This window comes from Scyliorhinus canicula, chromosome 23 (genome assembly GCF_902713615.1).
Source record: "Scyliorhinus canicula chromosome 23, sScyCan1.1, whole genome shotgun sequence".
In the NCBI taxonomy this organism is placed as follows: domain Eukaryota; kingdom Metazoa; phylum Chordata; class Chondrichthyes; order Carcharhiniformes; family Scyliorhinidae; genus Scyliorhinus; species Scyliorhinus canicula.
The window spans coordinates 2,768,493-2,789,155 of NC_052168.1; the positions used below are offsets into that span (position 1 = coordinate 2,768,493).

The following is a 20,663-nucleotide window of genomic DNA, read 5'->3' on the forward strand; positions in this document are numbered from 1 at the left end:
CTTGGTTGAGAACGTGGGCTTGTCAGCAATTTCTGTTGGACAACAGTTGTTATGCTAGGAATAGGAATTCTCAGGTTTGGGTGGGTTATGCAAATTGGTCACCCAACACAGCAGCCTTGGGAGTTCCCTCTCTACACTGGTCCTGGGTTCCAATCCCAGATGGTGAAATTTGAATTCAATAAAAAAAAAATCTAAATGAAAACCAGGAAAACCATCGCCAATTGTCATCAAATTCCACCTGGTTCTTTAATGTCCGGTCTGGCCTAGATGTGACTCCAGACCCACAGCAACGTGTTTGACTCTGAACTGCCCTCTACTGAAATGGCCGAGCGAGATACTCGGTACAAATGCTGTCTCAGCCAGTGACACCCACACCCCAAAAACAATTTAAAAAAAAAAAATCATGCTTGTCCCACAGTGATAACCTAGATTAAATTCTGGGAAATGCGCTGCTGAAATCGGTTTCCTTCTATACATGATAAAAAAGAAGCAGTGAATATAGGACAGGTTCACAATTTATTTTTGCAGGTACAGAATCTGGCCGATACCTTTTCTTTTTAAAAAAAAACAAAACTTGGGATATCTACAGTAAACGATGAGGACTGTAGCAAAGATTTGGATGCCCACACTGCAGGCTGCTAGTATTTTCTGTACAAGTAGCCAGCAAGAAATAACAGAGCAGATTGTATGGCATTTAAAATCACACTCGAGTACTGCTTAAAAGCTGCTACTTCACAACCCGCTCACATTCTTTCAATTGAAATGTAATCTGCACTGCACCAAGTGTGGGATCTGATTTGTCTGACACTGATTAAGTGCTGTGTTGCAGGCTGAAACGGCAGCAGTCAAGGAAAAATGGATCTCTGTGCAGCAAGAGAGAGAACCATTTGATTTTCATAATTGTCAAGGTAGTTAGGAATAGGCAATATCCCAACATATTACAATACCAGGTCTCCAGATTAACTCTTGACACCATAGTTAAAAATCAACAGCAAGGCCATGTGACACCAAATAACACATTTGCTACAGTCCAGGATATCAGATCAAATGCAACAACAGTACTAAAACATTAACTACACTGTACAGCATCACGAGCGGTGAGTGTAAACAATCCTCCCAAAATACTGACAGTATCATCTAATAAAACAATGTAATGGGGGCAGGAATAAGCCAGTTTAAATAATTCCACATGCATAGTTTGTGTACAGACACAGGTCCAAGTAAGTTCGAATACACCAAAAACTGCAACAGGTAAGAAATGTGTTGATTGTTGCACCCCAGGTTACTATATAGCTTAAATATATTTATACATTTAAATTTATGAATAATAAATTAATGCATATGATACACTACAAAATAAATTCTTTGGACATCTAATTTTACTCACATCTAAAATGAAAGGGACCTGTTCACCTGAAAGTGAGATTAGCATTCCCCACGCGCTACCCAAGATGGAAAACTGTTTGATTAAATGGGGGGGGCATCAGGGTGGAGTGTCTGACCCTGGGCTGTGCCCACTTGGCTCACTACACCCTGGGAGGGATGATCAAATGCAGCACAGGCCCTTGGGCCTGTACAGTTTGCATTCAGCCATCAGCTGCTTCCAACACCGGCATTAAAAGGTTAGTCCTCCACAACCCATAGCAAAAAATAAATAAATAATGTAGATGGCACTAGGTGCCCAGGTCCCTTTGAATGCTGCAAACTTTACAAAAATAAAATACTGAACATATGTCGTGATAGAAGAAAAAAACAGAGCAGGTTTTCAGAGAGAATCAGAGTGCCTTGGTGTTACTGTCCTGAGGCGCGCATGGAGCAGATACCAAGATGGACAAGGAGAAACACCACCAGACAAGGTAAAGTACACCGAGGGGTGCCTCACGGGTGAGCTATCTGGGACAGAAACGGAACAATTCATTTTCATAGAAATCGGCGTGCAATTATATTTTTAAAAATCTATTATACTACAGGGTGACTGAGGAACCAGCAGCTTTCCCAGGTGCCTGTTTCCACCAAGTCAGACTCCTGCTCAAGTTTGCTGAAATAGAGGGAGGAAACCCAAGAGTGCTGTGTGTAAATCCCTGTTCCCACACACTTAATAACAAACAGTCCTGTATTGGTATACAAACATTAGTCCCTTTAATCTTCCCACATTACCCTACTGATTGGCACCAATACAATGTCATATCCGACAGCACATCCTTACAACCATTTTGGGACACTCAATCACTCTTGTTCAAAATCGGAGTAAAGTAACTCGAAGCTTGAGCATTTTAGCTTTCACTTTCAGTGCTGTTGACTGAAATATCTTCGGATTTTCAGGAGTACTTCCACCCAGGATATGTACAGTACATAGATACAGCTCCCTCTACATTGTCCCCATCAAACACTCCCAGGACAGGTGCAGCACGGGGTTAGATACAGAGTAAAGCTCCCTCTACACTCTCCCCATCAAACACTCCCAGGACAGATACAGCACGGGGTTAGATACAGAGTAAAGCTCCCTCTACACTGTCCCCATCAAACACTCCCAGGACAGATACAGCACGGGGTTAGATACAGAGTAAAGCTCCCTCTACACTGTCCCCATCAAACACTCCCAGGACAGGTACAGCACGGGGTTAGATACAGAGTAAAGCTCCCTCTACACTGTCCCCATCAAACACTCCCAGGACAGGTACAGCACGGGGTTAGATACAGAGTAAAGCTCCGTCTACTCTGTCCCCATCAAACACTCCCAGGACAGGTACAGCACGGGGTTAGATACAGAGTAAAGCTCCCTCTACACTGTCCCCATCAAACACTCCCAGGACAGGTACAGCACGGGGTTAGATACAGAGTAAAGCTCCGTCTACTCTGTCCCCATCAAACACTCCCAGGACAGGTACAGCACGGGGTTAGATACAGAGTAAAGCTCCGTCTACACTGTCCCCATCAAACACACTCAGGACAGGTACAGCACAGGGATAGATACAGAGTAAAGCTCCGTCTACACTGTCCCCATCAAATACCCAGGGCAGGTACAGCACAGGGATAGATACAGAGTAAAACACCTGGGTCACTCCTCAAGCTCCAGTGAAACAATTCCCATGTCAGCCACCCTTCAGTCTCTAAGTTCACTAATTAGCACCAAGTCACAGGTTGAAGATCAGAATTTAACCAAATGTATCACCCCCATCCCTGTTAACATTTAGGGGCACAGAGGTCACAACTCCTTTCACTGTCATAACCCTAAAAATCTTCAATTTAGAAAATATTGATCAAGCTTTTTGAGGCTCAATTTGACGTGAGAATTAAAACGGGAGGACAGACTGTCAAACTTGAACTCGAAAGCAAAGAGGTTCAAAGTCTGCTGATCGCCTCAAGAGTATCACTCCTCAGCTGTGGTACGTGACAGAGACCAGGGGTCCGAGCAGGAGTGATGAAAGTACCCTAACAAGGATGGTAGAGATGCAAAGAAATTCAACAGTAAACAAACAGTGTCGGTCAGAACATAATACAAGAATACTTATTCAATACCAGATACCTAAAATTACTGCACTAAAAGTGCAGCTTGAGGCTTATGTACATTGTGTGCTACTCGTGTTATTCAGTTTTACCCAGGATAGCATGTTTCTGTAGAGGTACTGAAGTTTTGGGACACTGGATCCAGTCAGGTGAACAAATCGGGTCAGATAATTCAAAACATTAATTCCAATGTCAAGTTTGTTGGAAGGTTATCAAGTAACAAACCCTACCCAGAGATCGTTAAAACAGGAGGGTTTTTGTACAGGAACCATTAATACTGCAGAGTTAGTGCACACAGAGATCATTAATACTGTAGAGGATTGCTGTTAACGGAGAATTAATACTGCTGTGGGTCACTGTATATGGAGAATTAATATTGCAGAGAACATTTAATTCAAGTCAGAATGGGTGTTCTTTCAAAGTTCTAGAATTCTAGAAGTGATTTTGTTTTTAACTGCAGGAACTGCCGCGCACCCAGACTCGATGGTGTTTGTAAACGTCAAAAATTTTCCTTCCAGACAATCGTTAACCAGACCTCACCATAACCTGGGGGGGGGGGGGGGGGGGGGAGTGTGAGGGGCTGCAGAGGAATTAGGGGCTGAGCTTCAACAGAATTGAACTTTTTTTTAAAAAAACACATTTGGCCCAGTAGGAAAATTCAGTAAGCACCTTTGGGGAAAGATCACTGTGAGGGGTGGTCCTGGCTGTGTTCGGTATAGAGGAGCAGTCAATCACTCTGGGAAGACTGGCTAAAATGCACACACACACAAACGACCATATAACCTGGTCACGGGTGCATTTCCCGGCTAACAGATGACAGAGAGTAGAACAGACTCTTTACACCTCGCACCATTCCCAAATGTGCAAAAAGAATACCCCCGCCTGCCCACCCCATGCTGAAATAACTCCCTCATGCCCAAATCCCCTCTCATCTCTGCTCTTCGTCATTCCTGAGGCTCTACATCTTCAAACGAGCACTAAATTCAGGCAGCCGTGCTAAGATTTTAAAAGTTTAACTTTCTTATTGATTCACATTACAAAAAAATGACGAGGAGATTGGAGGGACACTGCTGGATTGTGTCGATGACGATGTCTCAGAATTTCAGATCACACCAGGAGGCAGAAGTATCACAAAACTGGACCAAATCTTATATTGGAAACATCATAATGGATATTCCTGATGCTGACGGTCCTGAAGTACGAATCCAGCCCTCAGGACTTCAATGGCATGGGTTTGAGTTTCTCCTATTTCTGTTTCCTTATGTTCACTTCTATTTTTTGACAACTTTTTTTTTTATAAAGAGTTTATCAATTTCCAGACAGTTACATTTATTTTGTTTATGGAAGTGAGAGGTGAATGACGTACGAAAGCCTTGAATTATTTTAAATCAGGTTTTCTTCAAAACAAAATAGCAAGCCCGTTAGATTGGGGACTCTAGTAGCCTCTGGGTAGGTTAGGAGAGGATACTGCTGGTGGCACGAGCCAGAATATGGACTGATAAATATTACCAACTTTCTAACTCTGGAATATATTAAGTACAAATCGGCAGAAAAGTGTATCTCAACTTGCCCCAAGTGCGGTTCAACGAAAGCCAGATATGCGCCCGCTGCCTACTGCTGGAAGTATTTACTGGGACCACTGGTACAGGCATCAGTACTGGTCAGGCCCAAGAAGCTGCCAGGCACAATGACTAGCAGGTGAGAGTTACGGCACTTGCTGCCAGGCCTTTCTGCACATCCCTCTGAACTGCTCAGAAATTAAAATACTTCTTTACCTCGTGTGATGATCAGAGATAATACAGGAATCTAACTAGTGTTCTGAGAATTGCATTCTACAACTGCCTGTTTGTCAGTGAAACATCACCCTCACTGCATCAGTGCTCTTTATTAACAAGATCACCGGCAGCATCAGACTCCAGCAACGAGCTGCAAGATCTTTATACAGGTTGAGGGGCCAGAGCAATTGACAAGAATGCAACAGCTTGCGACGGGCACCCATGACAGAGGTGGTAACTGGGCGACATACATCTGCAAACAAGCTTCCCCGCAAGCTCTCAAAGTGCCCCTATGAAACGGACGTCTCGACGTCAGGCAGCGTTTTTGTTTTCCGCCCGCCCCCAGACCCAAAACAAAGGCGACGCAGTACTGAAAAAGCAAGCGCCCTTGCCACCTTTGTGATTTAGCTACACAAAATTGACCAACTCGGCCAGACAGCCAGCATTCTGTATCTGGCGGCCAGGGGATCTGGATTACTGGGTAAATTTGTCAATCAGAGTTCCATCACTGTGATGAAGCAAAGGGAGAAATGCAAGTTCGCTCTGTATCTCCACAGTCACCACAGCAAGCTGCGAGCATCTTCCCCGCTCGCAATTGAGACTTTACGGAGCTGCTAAATCTGACATGTCACTTTCACAGTCCAGGATGGCAGAGTGTAATTTAGCACACAGAACCGTGGGAAACTTTCTTGTATCTTAATGACATTCCCACAATTGTCCAAAATGGAAGAACTCGGGATATTTTCCGGCTTGAATTTTACAGAGGGTAGAGGGAAACCACAGTTATAAAACAGATTACTTAAACACGAGCTGAAACAGGGATCATAATAAAAATGGGTTAGTGGAGCTTGCAGACGGACCAGGGGCAGGGGGGGCTGCCATGGTAACATAGGTCGACCCCATCATCCCTTGCACACCAGTGCTCTGTGGCATCCGCATCACTGGCACGGTTACCATGGGGGCAGACCCCACCCTGGGCATCGTGAAGGAGGCAGCGCTCATACTGACGGGTCCAAATGGAGTCTGCGTCATGGCCATCATGGAGCTGGACATCTGTGCTGACGTGGCGTGGAATGGGTTCGCCGATGGAGCAGGTGCTGCTGTGGAGGAAACAGAGACCATGGTAAAAACTCAGGAAGGAGGAAGTCAATTGCTCTGAAACCCCCACCAAGGTTAAAACCCCTCCTCACTCGGAATAATTTTGAAGACACCAACTCCGGTTCAAGTCCAATTCACAGGGCAGTGACAGATATTGGGCACCTCAACCAGTGACTGATGGGTTACTGAGCCAAGAGCAGAATGTGGTACTCACCCTGTGCCAGGAAGGGGTTGGTGCTGACATTTGGATGGCCCGTGTGGGAGATGAGGGCGTCCAGGTTCACCAGCGAAGCATTGGGGCTCAGGAAAGATTTGGGATTCTTCTGCATGGTTGGCTGATGCCTGGGGGTAGTTTGCTTGGAGGTCACCGTGCTAGACATGGAGGACATGTCAAAGACATCAGGGCAGCGTCCAACGACAGACGTGGCCGGAGTGGTCAGACCATCACCCAGTACCTCAAACCTGCCACCTGTAGAGGGCACAGCAAGCGGATCGGCTTGTTTTTAAAGAAGTCACATTCCTAACATGAAAAGCAAACTGTTAACAGCACCTATCCCATCATATGAGGAGGTAACAAGGAAGTTAGACAAAGGAAAATGAGTGGACGTGATTTATTTAGATTTCCAGAAGGCCTTTGACAAGGTGCCGCATAGGAGACTGTTAAATAAGTTAAGAGCCCATGGTGTTAAGGGCAAGATCCTGGCATAGATCATAGAATTTACAGTGCAGAAGGAGGCCATTCAGCCCATCGAGTCTGCACCGGCTCTTGGAAAGAGCACCCTACCCAAGGTCAACAACTCCACCCTATCCCCATAACCCAGTAACCCCACCCAACACTAAGGGCAATTTTGGACACTAAGGGCAATTTAGCATGGCCAATCCACCTAACCTGCACATCTTTAGACTGTGGGAGGAAACCGGAGCACCCGGAGGAAACCCACATACACACGGGGAGGATGTGCAGACTCCGCACAGACAGTGACCCAAGCCGGATTCGAACCTGGGACCCTGGAGCTGTGAAGCAATTGTGCTATCCACAATGCTACCGTGCTGCATGGACAGAGGATTGGCTGACTGGCAGAAGGCAGAGAGTGGGTATAAAGGGGTCTTTTTCAGGATGGCAGCCGGTGACTAATGGTGTGCCTCAGGGGTCAGTGCTGGGACCACAACTTTTCACAATATACATTAATGATCTGGAAGAAGGTACTGAAGGCACTGTTACTAAGTTTGCAGATGATACAAAGATCTGTAGAGGGACAGGTAGTATTGAGGAAGCAAGGGGGCTGCAGAAGGATCTGGACAAGCTAGGAGAGTGGGCAATGAAGTGGCAAATGAAATACAATGTGGAAAAGTGTGAGATTATGCACTTTGGAAGGAGGAATTTAGGCATAGACTATTTTCTAAATGGGAAGATGCTTAGGAAATCAGAAGCACAAAGGGACTAGGGAGTCCTTGTTCAGGATTCTCTTAAGGTTAATGTGCAGGTTCAGTCAGCAGTTAAGAAGGCAAATGCGGTCTTCCGGTGACGGCGGGCGGGAGGCAGCCGCGCGTTGGAGGGTTCCCGTTCGGGAACGGCATTGTCGGGGATTGACGCCCGGTCCTAGGGGCAGCGAAGGCGGTGAAGGCCAGGAGAAAGCACAGGGAAGGGATCGAGGACGAGTAAAAAAACGGCTGTGAAAACAGCTGTAAGTTCGTTGGGGAGTGGAAAGGTCACCGTGAGGTCAGTAAAGAAAAAGGAGGCTGGAGCACCGGGGGAGGCCGCATTGCTTACAGCTGAAGAAATGATTACGGTGATGGCCGTGGAATTCGAAAGGCAGTTTACAAAATACATGGAGACAACGAGGAAGGAGATGAGGGAGGTTTTGAGTGTGCTGGTGGAGGAGGCGATTTCCCTGGTGAGGACGGCGGTGGCGAGCGCAGTGGCGGAGGTGCGGGAGCAAGGGGAGGCACTGAAGGAAGTGGAGGAGACATTATTGCAGCACAGTGATCAACTTACCTCGATGGGGAAGGAGATGCGGAGGGTGATGGAGATTAACAAGGATCTGCGAGACAAAAAGGAAGACCTGGAAAACAGATCCAGGCGACAGAATTTGAGGATTGTGGGGCTGCCTGAAGGAGTTGAAGAGCCGAGACCGACTGAGTATTTTGCTGCGATGCTGGCGAAACTATTGGGGGAGGGGGAGGATCTCTCCTGATATGAACTGGATCGGGCTCATCGGTCGTGGAGGCCTGTACCAAAGGTGAGTGAGCCGCCCAGGGTAGTGACTCTTTGCTTCCGTAGGTACAGTGTGACGGAGAAGGTCCTGTGCTGGGCTAAGCAGAAGCGGGTGGTGCAGTGGGCTGGAGCTGGTATACGTGTATACCAGGACTTTACGGTGGAGCTGGCGAGGAGGCGGGCTGCTTTCAACCAGGTGAAGAGGGCACTGTTCATTATCAAGGTGCAGCGCGGCTTTGTATATCCAGCGAAGTTGAGGGTGACTTACAAGCTCAAGGACTTTTATTTTGGAACGGCAGAAGCAGCGGAGGAGTTTGCGAAGGCAGAAGGACTGTGGCAGAACTGAGATATTGAGAAATGGCCATGTGCCGATGTAACCTCATGACTGTATTTTCTACTTTTTTGTTTCACTGCGTGCGGGTGTATGGGCTAAAGGAGCCGGTGTTGTATATATTTGGACAAGGGAAGTGATGGGACTTTCACTCGAAGTGAGGGCTCTTTGGGGTGTAGGTGGATATGCGGGGTGTGTGTGCTAAAAGGGGATTTCTGGGTTTTCCTAGGGCCGGGCAAGGGGGAAAGGGACCCGGGCGTTTAAACTGGCCAGTGAATGGGAGTGAGGTTGGGGGAGGGGCTGCGGCCATCGGAGCCTGGCAGAGCAGGGTCCGAGTGGTCTAGCCGGGGTGAAAAGTTGGGGGGAAGGAACCGAGGTTGGGGGAAGGAGTTTTGTAAGAGGTAGTGGACGGGAGGAGTTGGAGAGGGGGGGGGGTTACAACTCTTGGGTATCACGTACGGTACTCTTTCAGAGGTTGGACAGTTTGGGTGGGGGGGGGGGGGGGGGGGGGGGGGGGTGGAATCTATACGTTAATGGTGACCATGGGCGGTCCCGGACTCCTTTTTCTCCTTTGTTTTTTGTTTCCACCGTGGGAGGGTTTGTTTTATTGGATGCATATATTGACAGGTGGGCCGTTGTTTGGGGTGGTGGGAGGGTGGGATCGTTGTTATTGTTAAGGGGATTGATTTTGTATTTGTTACCGTTTACGGTTTGTTGGTGGGGTGTAAATTTTGAAGGAAAATGTGAAAATGGAGAATAAAACATTTATTAAAAAAAAGAAAGCAAATGCAATGTTTGCATTCATGTCAAGAATACAAGGACCGGGAGGTACTTCTGAGGTTGTGTAAGGCTCTGGTCAGACCCCATTTGGAGTATTGTGAGCAGTTTTGAGCCCCGTATCTAAGGAAGGATGTGCTGGCCTTGGAACGGGTCCATAGGAGGTTCACAAGAATGATCCCTCTGAACCCCCCACCAAGGTTAAAATCCCTGCCCACTCGCAGGGCAGTGACAGCTATTGGGCACCTCACCCAGTGACTGATGGGTTACTGAGCAGAATGTGGTACTCACCCTGCGCCAGGAAGGGGTTGGTGCTGACATTTGGATGCCCAGTGCGGGTGCTGAGGGTGTCCAGGTTCACCAGCGAAGCATTCAGACTCAGGAAAGATTCAGGATGAAGAGCTTGTCATATGAGGAACGGTTGAGGACTCTGGGTCTATACTCGTTGGAGTTTAGAAGGACGAGGGGGGATCTTATTGAAACTTACAGGATACTGCGAGGCCTGGATAGAGTGGGCGTGGAGAGGATGTTTCAATTTGTAGGAGAAACTAGAAGCAGAGGACACCATCTCAGACTAAAGGGACGAGCCTTTAAAACTGAGATGAGGAGGAATTTCTTCTGCCAGAAGGTGGTGAATCTGTGGAAGTCTTTGCCGCAGAAGGCTGTGGAGGCCAAATCACTGGGTGTCTTTAAGACAGAGATAGATAGGTTCTTGATTAATAAGGGGATCAGGGGTTATGGGGAGAAGGCAGGAGAATGGGGATGAGAAAATATCAGCCAGAGAGTGGTGGGCCTGTGGAATTCATTGCCGCGGAGTGCAGTGGAGGCCGGGACGCTAAATGGCTTCAAGGCAGAGATAGATAAATTCTTGATGTCGCGAGGAATTAAGGGCTACGGGGAGAATGCTGGTAGGTGGAGTTGAAATGCCCATCAGCCATGATTGAATGGCGGAGTGGACTCGATGGGCCGAATGGCCTTACTTCCACTCCTATGTCTTATGGTCTTATGATTGAATGGCAGAGCAGACTCGATTGGCCAAGTGGCCTAATTCTGCTTCTATGTCTTATGGTCTTATATAAATCGGATTGATTGAGGGCGAGCACACATCTGAAAACATTTCTGCACTGTCGAAGAAATTCCCCTCTCGGTCTTGCTGGAAAACATCAACAAATTTTCAGCCCATCACTCGTACCCGAAGGGGCACAGTTTCTGCTTTCAACTCCATGCGAGGACTGGAATCGTGATCCTGGGGGATGAGATGCGTCCTAATGAGGCTGTGCTGGGAACGGGGAACAGGGCTGGTGTGGAGCAGGGACGTGGCTGAATAGGCCGAAGGGCCTGCCCTATATCCCAGACCGTCTCTGTGAGCTTAAACCCGTCAGAGTTTCTGGCAAACGAAGCAAATCCACTCCGCACGGGTCGACAAGCAAAGACTGGATGAGGCGCACAATCCTCAAGCTGTGGTTAGCACAGTTGCTTCACAGCTCCAGGGTCCCAGTTTCGATTCCCGGCTTGGGTCACTGTCTGTGCGGAATCTGCACGTTCTCCCCGTGTGTGCGTGGGTTCCCTCCGGGGTCTCCGGTTTCCTCCCACAGTCCAAAGATGTGCAGGTTAGGTGGATTAGACATGCTAAATTGTCCTTGTGTCCAAAAAAGGTTAGGTGGGGTTACTGGGTTATGGGGATACGGTGGAGGTTTGGGCTTAAGTAGGGTGCCCTTTCAAAGGGCCGGTGCAAACTCGAAGGGCTGAAAGGCCTCCTGCACTGTAAATTCTATGATTCTAGATTGCCCCAAAGCTATTTTAAAAAACACAGCAATTCCACACTTAAATTTTGTGGAAGCGTTCATGAAAAGTGACATTAGGTTAAGCGAGTCCGATCCTACTACAACTAATGTAAAAATTGGAGTTGGTTCTTGTGGCAGCCTCCGGGTTTGCACTGTGGCAGACAACTGTGTTAAAAGGTTCAAATATTGTGCATTCCGAAATTGCCTGGCTCCATCCGGCAGCTCAGTACACAGTGCCGGGCAGCAACCCCAACAGCGCAGGGGAAACGCCACTAAATGCTTTGTGCTCATGTGTGCAGGCCACAGATCAGATAGTGAATGTTGAAATGTTACAGATCCTTGATCAGCATTATAACAAAACAACTTTGACCGTTAAGTGAGGAATTACTATTTTGTACGGCGAGGGCAATGAGGATTTTCTCCTTGCCCTGTTGCAGCGACTTTTCCAGGTATATATCTCAATGCAAGACCCCACCCCCATCAACTCATCAAAGCTGCCTTCAGTAGCCAACCCAGAATATGTCAGCTGGCGGTCCAGAGGAGGGTGGGAGGAGGGCCCTGCCACTCCAGCTGGGCTTGAACCAGTTTCACCCGATATTCTCAACCAAAACACTTGCCAGCAGTTTCCACGCTTCAGCGACCAGGATCGGGAACTTGGCTCGCTGACCCCAAGCTGCTGATTGTCAACCTCCTCCTGCTGCCCTAGTCAAGGTCAGCCAGCGCAGTGTCGGCCAGGAATGGCTCAATATCAGCACGTCCACTGGAGGAGCTGACAATCATTAACCCAATCTAACGTGCTGGGTCGGTACAGGGAGCGAGCCTGGGAGAAAAGTAAACTGGAGCTCTCGTCCGCAAAGATGTCACAGGTAAGATGGGCAGAATGGCCTTCCTTTGCACGGGGAGGTTCCAGTATTTAATTTCAAATGCCCCAGTGAGAAATTCCAGGCTCAGATATTCTACTTGGACCACAGGCCCACACAGACAGAGTAATACCGAATAAACCTACAATCCCCAATGAGCGAGTCTTGTAGCAAAATCATCCTGCAGTGTAAAAAGAGGAGGTAAGCTCACCTGTGCTCTGACCGTCTGCATTCCTGGGTGATCCTCGCAGGTGGCTGAACGCGGAGAAATCATCGGTTACGGCTGCGTCGGCAGCACTGAGAGAGTGGAAGGGGGAAGCCACTAAGTGAGGAAACAATTTAACATGTAACACATCACCACGAGGCAGCTTACAGACTCTGCAATGAACTCCCCCTCCCTCCAACACATGGACAACAAGACGGGGGCAGAAACCGGGAAGCACGCTTCATGTCTCCTCCTAGCCAGTTCCCAATTATATTGTCGAGTAGTGGCTGCCGACACTCACATACAGAGAACAATGGGGCTGATTTAGCACAGTGGGCTAAACAGCTGGCTTGTAATGCAGAACAAGACCAGCAGCACGGGTTCAATTCCCGTACCGGCCTCCCCAAACAGGCGCCAGAATGTGGCGACTAGGGGATTTCCACAGTAACTTCATTGAAGCCTACTCGTGACAATAAGCGATTATTATTATTATTATGATGAGAGCGAACTACTAATTCAGAGAACGTGAACTCAAATACCACCACAGCGGGTTGGAGCAAATATATTCAGTTCGAAGATAAATAGGAGCCAGGATCAGTAAAAGGTTGTGAAGCTGTCAAGACTGTAGTTAAAATCCAACTGGTTCATTACTATTCCTTAGGGAAGGGCCCAGTCCCCGACAGATTCCTCTCGACACCAGCAACACAGGACTGAATGGTTGGAGTAAAACAATATAATGGATTGCAGAGCAGGGCCTGTGAAGGAGAGACACACTCTCAGGCACAGCTGGCACAGGACTGGGAGTTAAGGGGGGGGAGAATTACATTTACTATTCCACCTTGTTAAGTCTCGAACACACCAAACGCTTCACCTAAAACAAACTGCTTTGCAGTGCAGTCATCTATACAGATGATTGTCACTTTCAACACAGCACAATCTCACAAACCACCGTGAAATGATCAATTAACTTACTATTGGTGGTGTTGGCTAGCTGGGTTATTTAGCACAGTGAAAGTACTCTCTCTCTATTGGCTGTGATATAAATGTAACTTTTCAACCGAGGATAGGGGAACAGAACAGGAGAACGCCCCAAATAAAAAGCAAAATATTGCGGATGCTAGAAATTAATAATAATAATCTTTATTGTCACAAGTAGGCTTACATTAACACAGCAATGAAGTTACTGTGAAAAAGCCCCTAGTCGCCACACTCCGGCGCCTGTTCGGGTCACGGAGGGAGAATTCAGAATGTCCAATTCACCAAACAGGACGTCTTTCGGGACTTGTGGGAGGAAACCGGAGCACCCGGAGGAAACCCGCGCAGACACGGGGAGAACGTGCAGACTCCGCACAGACAGTGACCCAAGCCGGAATCAAACCTGGGACCCTGGTGCTGAGAAACAACAGTGCTAACCACTGTTCCACCATGCCGCGAAAAATGCTGGCAAAACACCGCAGGTCTGGCGCTCGCCGCTCATTTCCCAAATATCTCAATATATGGCAAGTTGATATAATCCTTCAAAGCATTCACAAAGCGTTGCATTGGATTATGAAAGGGTGCCAAATCACCCCTATGCCACAAGCTAAACAGCAGTAGGACACTATCATTGAACACCCTATAGATACATCACCACGTATTAAATGCAATTGCACCAAAATTGAAACGCCGGTGCAGACATTCCAAAACTGAATCTCCGTCCAAACAAATAAAAGGATCACGCCCTTTTTAAAAAACAAAGAAGGCAATTGAGTTTATCCAACAAAGATTTTTCACTCTGGTGTTCTGTACGCACCTCTATCAAGTCTTACCTGGAGGAGAGGTAGGAGCCCAGGGGTCTCGGTCAGTCACTGCTGTAGCTGAACCCCAGGGGTCTGTGCTTCTTGGCTGTTGCTCTCCTGATAAGCGGCGGTTCGAAGCTCCCCACGGATCAGAGGAAGCGGCAGCCAGTCTGGAACCTGCTGTAGGAGTGATTCAATCTTTAATTTACCGGACCCCAAAAAAACAGAGACTTTCAGCTCAACTCAAGCAATGACCATCAAGAACCGATAGTCATTTGGACAAACGACAACAAAATGAGATGATTGAGTGGGTAAATTATGAGAGACATTTTCAGTCATCAGCAGGGTACCTACTGTCAATGTAAATACAAGGAGTGAACGTGACAGACGGTGCATGCAACCTGGGCCCCAGAGACAACGATGAACATCGATATGTTCACCAATGTGATTGCTGTTAAATAGGATCACATCACATCTCTAACCTCTCTGCAATTCAGAGTGAACTACAATTCAGTGACTGCGACGCAGAAGGCATTTTGCCCACAATACCCATGCCACAAGGAATTAGATTAACCACTCAATCTGTTCCTCAGCGGTTTGGGCCGACTGGAGAATTTCCAGCTATAAAAATACTCCAACTGGATCTCCACAGCCACTTGCACCATCAGAAAAAGCAAGAAGGTGATACTAACCCAGTTCTGCAGCAAGGTGTTCAACAGGGAACATAACTGATGGTCCAGTGCAATGAGGGTTAGCTTGCTGGCTGAAACATTCAACAGAATCCCACCTGCCTACTCTGGTGGTTCGAGCGGATTAAAGATTCCACGGCACTTTTCACGGTACAGTGATTACAGTCTCGATAGGGGGCTTTCATTAAACTGTAGAGTCCGGAAGAGCAATGCCCCGATGCGGGTCAGAGAGATAAGAGACATGTACACACACACATACCAAGATTAAAAAAAGCTTCTGCAGCTTAAATAACCTTGGGATGTGCACTCAGTAATGTCAGAATCTACCCAGTGCCTCCTGATGCCTTGGGACACAGCGTGGAGAGTTGAGCGAGTCTTGTGAGGTAAGAATGGTTTTTTCCCCATAAATTTAGAATATCCAATTCATTTTTTCCAATTCAGGGGCAATTTAGAGTGGCCAATCCACCTACCCTGCAAACCTTTGGGTTGTGGGGGTGAAACCCACGCGGACACGGGGAGAATGTGCAAACTCCACACGGACAGTGACCCAGAGCCGGGATCGAACCTGAGACCTCGGCGCCGTGAGGCAGCAGTGCTAACCCACTGCGCCACTGTGCCGCCCGTGGGGTAAGAGTGTTGGCGCTGGCTATGCCAGTGGCTTGTCACACAACCAGGACCCTCAGCTGTTGAGTACCTGAGCAGATGGTGAGCGCTTTGAGCCCAGAGTGTCACCAGCAGTTTGATTTGCCTGGTGAAGCTGCTGCCCAGTGTCACTGGGACAATGATTGCACCGTAAGAGGCATTTTCTCTCCGATTCAAAAGTAATTGTTCAGCAAGCATCGTTCCACACACTACGCTAATCATAACGGCAACATTTAAACACAGTCTAGATAAACAACACTCCCTCCTCAAAATGATCAGAAAATCCGGTCTTAACATGGATTCAATGACGTGCCCAAAATTTCCAATCCAGAAGCGGAGTTATTAGACAGTCAGGGGTAGAACATTCTAGAGGTCGAACATTTTGGACAGACGGGTTCAGGAGTAAGAATACGGTGACTAAGGGCGGTACGGTGACGCAGTGGTTAGCACTGCTGTCTACGGCGCCAAGGACCGGGGTTCGATCCCAGCCTTGGGTCATTGTCCGTGTGGAGTTTGAACATTCTCCCCGTGTCTGCGTGGGTTTCACCCCCACAACCCAAAGATATGCAGGGTAGGTGAATTAGCCACGCTAAATTGTCCCCGAATTGACAAAAAAAAAAGAATACGGTGACTGTAGCAGTTCCCAAAGTATTCCTCTCCAAAGTCTTTGAAGATGGCGGTCGGAATTCTAACCCAGTGACCAACATCCTTCCTCTCTCCTTCGAAAGCACTCACGAGGGGTCTTTCACCGATACCCTGCCCAAGGATAACTGGGCAGGAGCTACCCAGGCCCATTGTAATACACCCAGTACAGCCCCTACAAGAGCTCAGCATCAAACCCTTACCAATTCTGCGGTTTGATTGAACATTAAATATTCTGGTTACTAATGTAACGTTAGGTTTCTGATTTAGGCGGTGACATGGCACAGGTCTCACTATAAAAACAAAGATCTGAGGCAAAACAATTCCAAAAGATCTTACCCATTTGCTTCCAAGGGTCAGTAGATGCTGGACAGGACACAGCTGCCCATGGGTCAGGCTTGGCAGTGGATGCTGATGGCAATGGTGTTCCCCAGGGATCAGATTTGTGTGTCAGGGGAGATGGTGTAGAGTCTGTCAGATCCAGTAAAGCAGTCTGTACAAATGCACCACAAGAGAACACATATTTAACTTATCTGGCTGATTCGGAGGTATCTTTACATTAATTCTAAATTCCTGTACCCGTGTACAGGTATAATGGCAGCCTCCTATGTAAACTCGTCATGGTACGATTACACCTTCCAGTCAGCGCAGAGTGAATGCTGCACTGCAGGAGGGTCAGCGCGGAGGAAATGTTGCACTGTCAGAGTGTCAGTACTGAGGGAGTGCCGCACTGTCAGAGGGTCAGTACTGAGGGAGCGCCGCACTGTCAGAGTGTCAGTACTGAGGGAGTGCCGCACTGTCAGAGGGTCAGTACTGAGGGAGTGCCGCACTGTCAGAGGTCAGTACTGAGGGAGTGCCGCACTGTCAGAGGGTCAGTACTGAGGGAGTGCCGCACTGTCAGAGGGTCAGTACTGAGGGAGCGCGCACTGTCAGAGGGTCAGTACTGAGGGAGTGCCGCACTGTCAGAGGGTCAGTACTGAGGGATGCCGCACTGTCAGAGGGTCAGTACTGAGGGAGTGCCGCACTGTCAGAGGGTCAGTACTGAGGGAGTGCCGCACTGTCAGAGGGTCAGTACTGAGGGAGTGCCGCACTGTCAGAGGGTCAGTACTGAGGGAGTGCTGCACTGTCAGAGGTGTCAGTACTGAGGGAGTGCCGCACTGTCAGAGGGTCAGTACTGAGGGGAGTGCCGCACTGTCAGAGGGTCAGTACTGAGGGAGTGCCTGCACTGTCAGAGGGTCGTAACTGAGGGAGTGCATGCACTGTCAGAGTGTCAGTACCTGAGGGAGTGCCGCACTGTCAGAGGGTCAGTACTGAGGGAGCGCCGCACTGTCAGAGGGTCAGTACTGAGGGAAGTGCTGCACTGTCAGAGGGTCAGTACTGTGGGAGTGCTGCACTGTCAGAGGGTAGTACTGAGGGAGTGCTGCACTGTCAGAGGGTAGTACTGAGGGAGTGCCGCACTGTCAGAGAGTCAGTACTGAGGGAGCACTGCACTGTCAGTGGGTCAGTGCTGAGGGAGTGCCGCACTGTCAGAGGGTCAGTACTGAGGGAGTGCTGCACTGTCAGAGTGTCAGTACTGAGGGAGTGCCGCACTGTCAGAGGGTCAGTACTGAGGGAGTGCCGCACTGTCAGAGGGTCAGTACTGAGGGAGTGCTGCACTGTCAGAGGGTCAGTACTGTGGGAGTGCTGCACTGTCAGAGGGTTAGTACTGAGGGAGTGCTGCACTGTCAGAGGGTTAGTACTGAGGGAGTGCCGCACTGTCAGAGAGTCAGTACTGAGGGAGCACTGCACTGTCAGTGGGTCAGTGCTGAAGGTGTGCGGCACTGAGAGGCGCTCATAACTGAAGGTGTGCTGCCCTGTCAGAGGGTCAGTGCGGAGGGAGCGCTACTCTGCCGGATGGTCAGTAGAGGGAGTGCTGTACTGTCAGAGGGTCAGTACTGAGGGAGAACTGCACTGTCAGAGGGTCAGTGCGGAGGGAGTGCCGCACTGTCAGAGGGTCAGTACTGAGGGAGCAGTGCACTGTCAGAGGGTCACTACTGAGGGAGTGCCGCACTGTCAGTGGGTCAGTAATGAGGGAGTGCCGCACTGTCAGTGGGTCAGTAATGAGGGAGTGCCGCACTGTCAGAGGGTCAGTACTGAGGGAGCGCTGCTCTGCCGGAGGGTCAGCGCAGAGGGAGCGCTGCTCTGCCGGATGGTCAGTAGAGGGAATGCTGCACTGCTGGACGCTTCCTGTTTACTTGTACAGGAGATGTTCAAGATTCCATGGATAGTTCAAAGGAGCCAGGGCTTCTCTTAAAGCCTGATTATCACAAACGGGTTTGACTGATCGGAATAGTTTGTGGATAGTCATTGACCCAGAATAACTGCAGACTAACAATGCCATGTAATCTGTTGCAAAACTAACCTGAGACAAAGCAATGGTGCTATTAATGCAATTATTATTCCAATGTGTTCCCAGCCACCCAATAGCCAAAGGACATGTTCCAAGCTGTTCCAGAACAGCGACAACATTGACATCTATCCAGCAACATGGAAACCACCCATGTCCCATCCACAAAAATCAGGGCAAATCCAACATGGCTAATTACCACCCCATCAGTCTACTTTCAGTCATCGACAAAATGATGGCGGGTTGTCAATTGTGGTACCAAACAACACTTACTTTGCAATAACCTGCTCTACTGGTGCTCAGTTTGGGTTCCGCCAGGATCACTCAACTCCTGATCTCGTTATAACCTTGGTCCAAATATGGGCAAAATTGCTGAACTCAAGAGATGAGGTGAGAGTGACTGCCCCTCACATCAGTGCAGCATCTGATCGAGTGTGGCATCAAGGAGCCCTAACAAAACTGGAGTCAATGGGAATCGGGGAAAACTCTCCGCTGGCTGGAGTCATACCCGGCACAAAGGAAGATGGTTGTGGTGGTTGGAGGTCAATCATCTCAGCTCCAGAACATCACTGCAGGAGTTCCTCAGGGTAGTGTCCTTGGCCCCAACCATCTTCAGCTGATTCATCAATGACCTTCCTTCCATCATCAGGTCAGAAGTGGGGATGTTTGCGGATGACTGCACAATGTTCAGCACCATTCACAACTCCTCAGATAATGAAGCAGTCCTTGTCCAAATGCAGCAAGACCTGGACAATATCCAGGCTTGGGGCTGACAAGTGGCAACTTACATTCACACCACACAACTGCCAGGCAATGACCATCTCCAACAAGAAAGAATCTAACCATCTCCCCAAGACATTCAACGGCGTTGCCATCGCTGGATCCCCCACAATCAACATCCTGGGGGTCAGTGACTAGAAACTGAACCCGACTGGCCATATAAATACTATGGCTACAAAAGGTCAGAATCTGGGAATTCTGTGGTGAGTCACTCACCGCCTGAGCCCCCCCCCCCCCCCCCCCCCCCCCCCCCCCCCCAAAAGCCTATCCACCATCTGTAAGGCACAAGTCAAGAGTGTAATGGAATACTCCCCACTTGCCTGGGTGAGTGCAGCTCCAAGAACACTCAAGAAGCTCGACACCGTTCAGGACAAATTCATTGGCACCCCATCTGCAACCTTCAACATCCACTCCCTCCACCAGTGATGCTCAGTGGCAGCCGTGTGCACCATGTATAAGCTGCGCAACAGCAACTCAAGCTCCTTTGATAGCACCTTCTGAGGCGGCAATCTCTACCACCTAGAAGAACAAAGGTGGCAGCTGCATGGGACCACCACTTTCATATATCCCTCCAAACCACTCACTATCCTGAACTGAAAGGTTCCTTCATTATTCCTGGGTCACAATCCAGGAACTCCCTCCCTAACAGCACTGTTGGTGTACCTACACCACATGGACTGCAGCGGTTCAAGGCGGCGGCTCACCACTGCCACCTCTTGGGCAATTTAGGATGGGCAATAAAATCACACCCACATCCCATGAACAAATATAGTTGTAACGGATTAAGGGAATGGTCAGAAGGATGAATCCCGGCCGTACCTCAGTTCTGTGGGGTCCAAAGCCTGGCATTTGCAGCTTCTGTCGGCTCTCCTCCAAAGCCAACTGTAAACGCAGGTCATCTCCACGGCGACGCTGCTCATTCTGCACAAACCACACAAATCACAACATTGTTACCTTACAGGAGGCCATTCAGCCCATCAAGTCTGCACCGGCTCTCCGGTGAGCAATACCCTTGATACCATCCCTTTGCCTCTCCGCAACCCCTGCACATTCTTCCTTTTCCGATAAGAGTTTGAAAGCTTTGATTGAATCTGCCTCCCCGCACTCAGGCAGAGCATTCCAAACCCCAACCACTCGCTGCACCTCCTGCTATTTGCTTCCTTTGCCAGTGACTTTAAATCTGTGCCTTCTTCT

General features: G+C 48.7%; 1 protein-coding gene across 4 annotated transcripts in view; it reads right to left on the reverse strand.

Annotated features, from left to right (window-relative positions):
• Positions 1 to 4,793: 4,793 nt before the first annotated feature.
• Positions 4,794 to 20,663, reverse strand: part of LOC119956410 (epsin-2-like) — a 40,688-nt gene continuing 24,818 nt past the window's right edge. For 3 of the 4 annotated variants that reach the window (XM_038783602.1, XM_038783603.1, XM_038783605.1), the window contains exons 6-11: positions 20,289 to 20,390; positions 16,643 to 16,796; positions 14,361 to 14,510; positions 12,559 to 12,669; positions 6,595 to 6,849; positions 4,794 to 6,382 (exon numbers count right to left, since the gene is read on the reverse strand). In XM_038783602.1, the coding sequence (XP_038639530.1) occupies positions 6,105 to 6,382; positions 6,595 to 6,849; positions 12,559 to 12,669; positions 14,361 to 14,510; positions 16,643 to 16,796; positions 20,289 to 20,390 (1,050 nt within the window). In that variant the 3' untranslated portion in view covers positions 4,794 to 6,104. The remainder of the gene's footprint in view (positions 6,383 to 6,594; positions 6,850 to 12,558; positions 12,670 to 14,360; positions 14,511 to 16,642; positions 16,797 to 20,288; positions 20,391 to 20,663) is intronic. The other variant, XM_038783606.1, reaches the window with a different exon arrangement.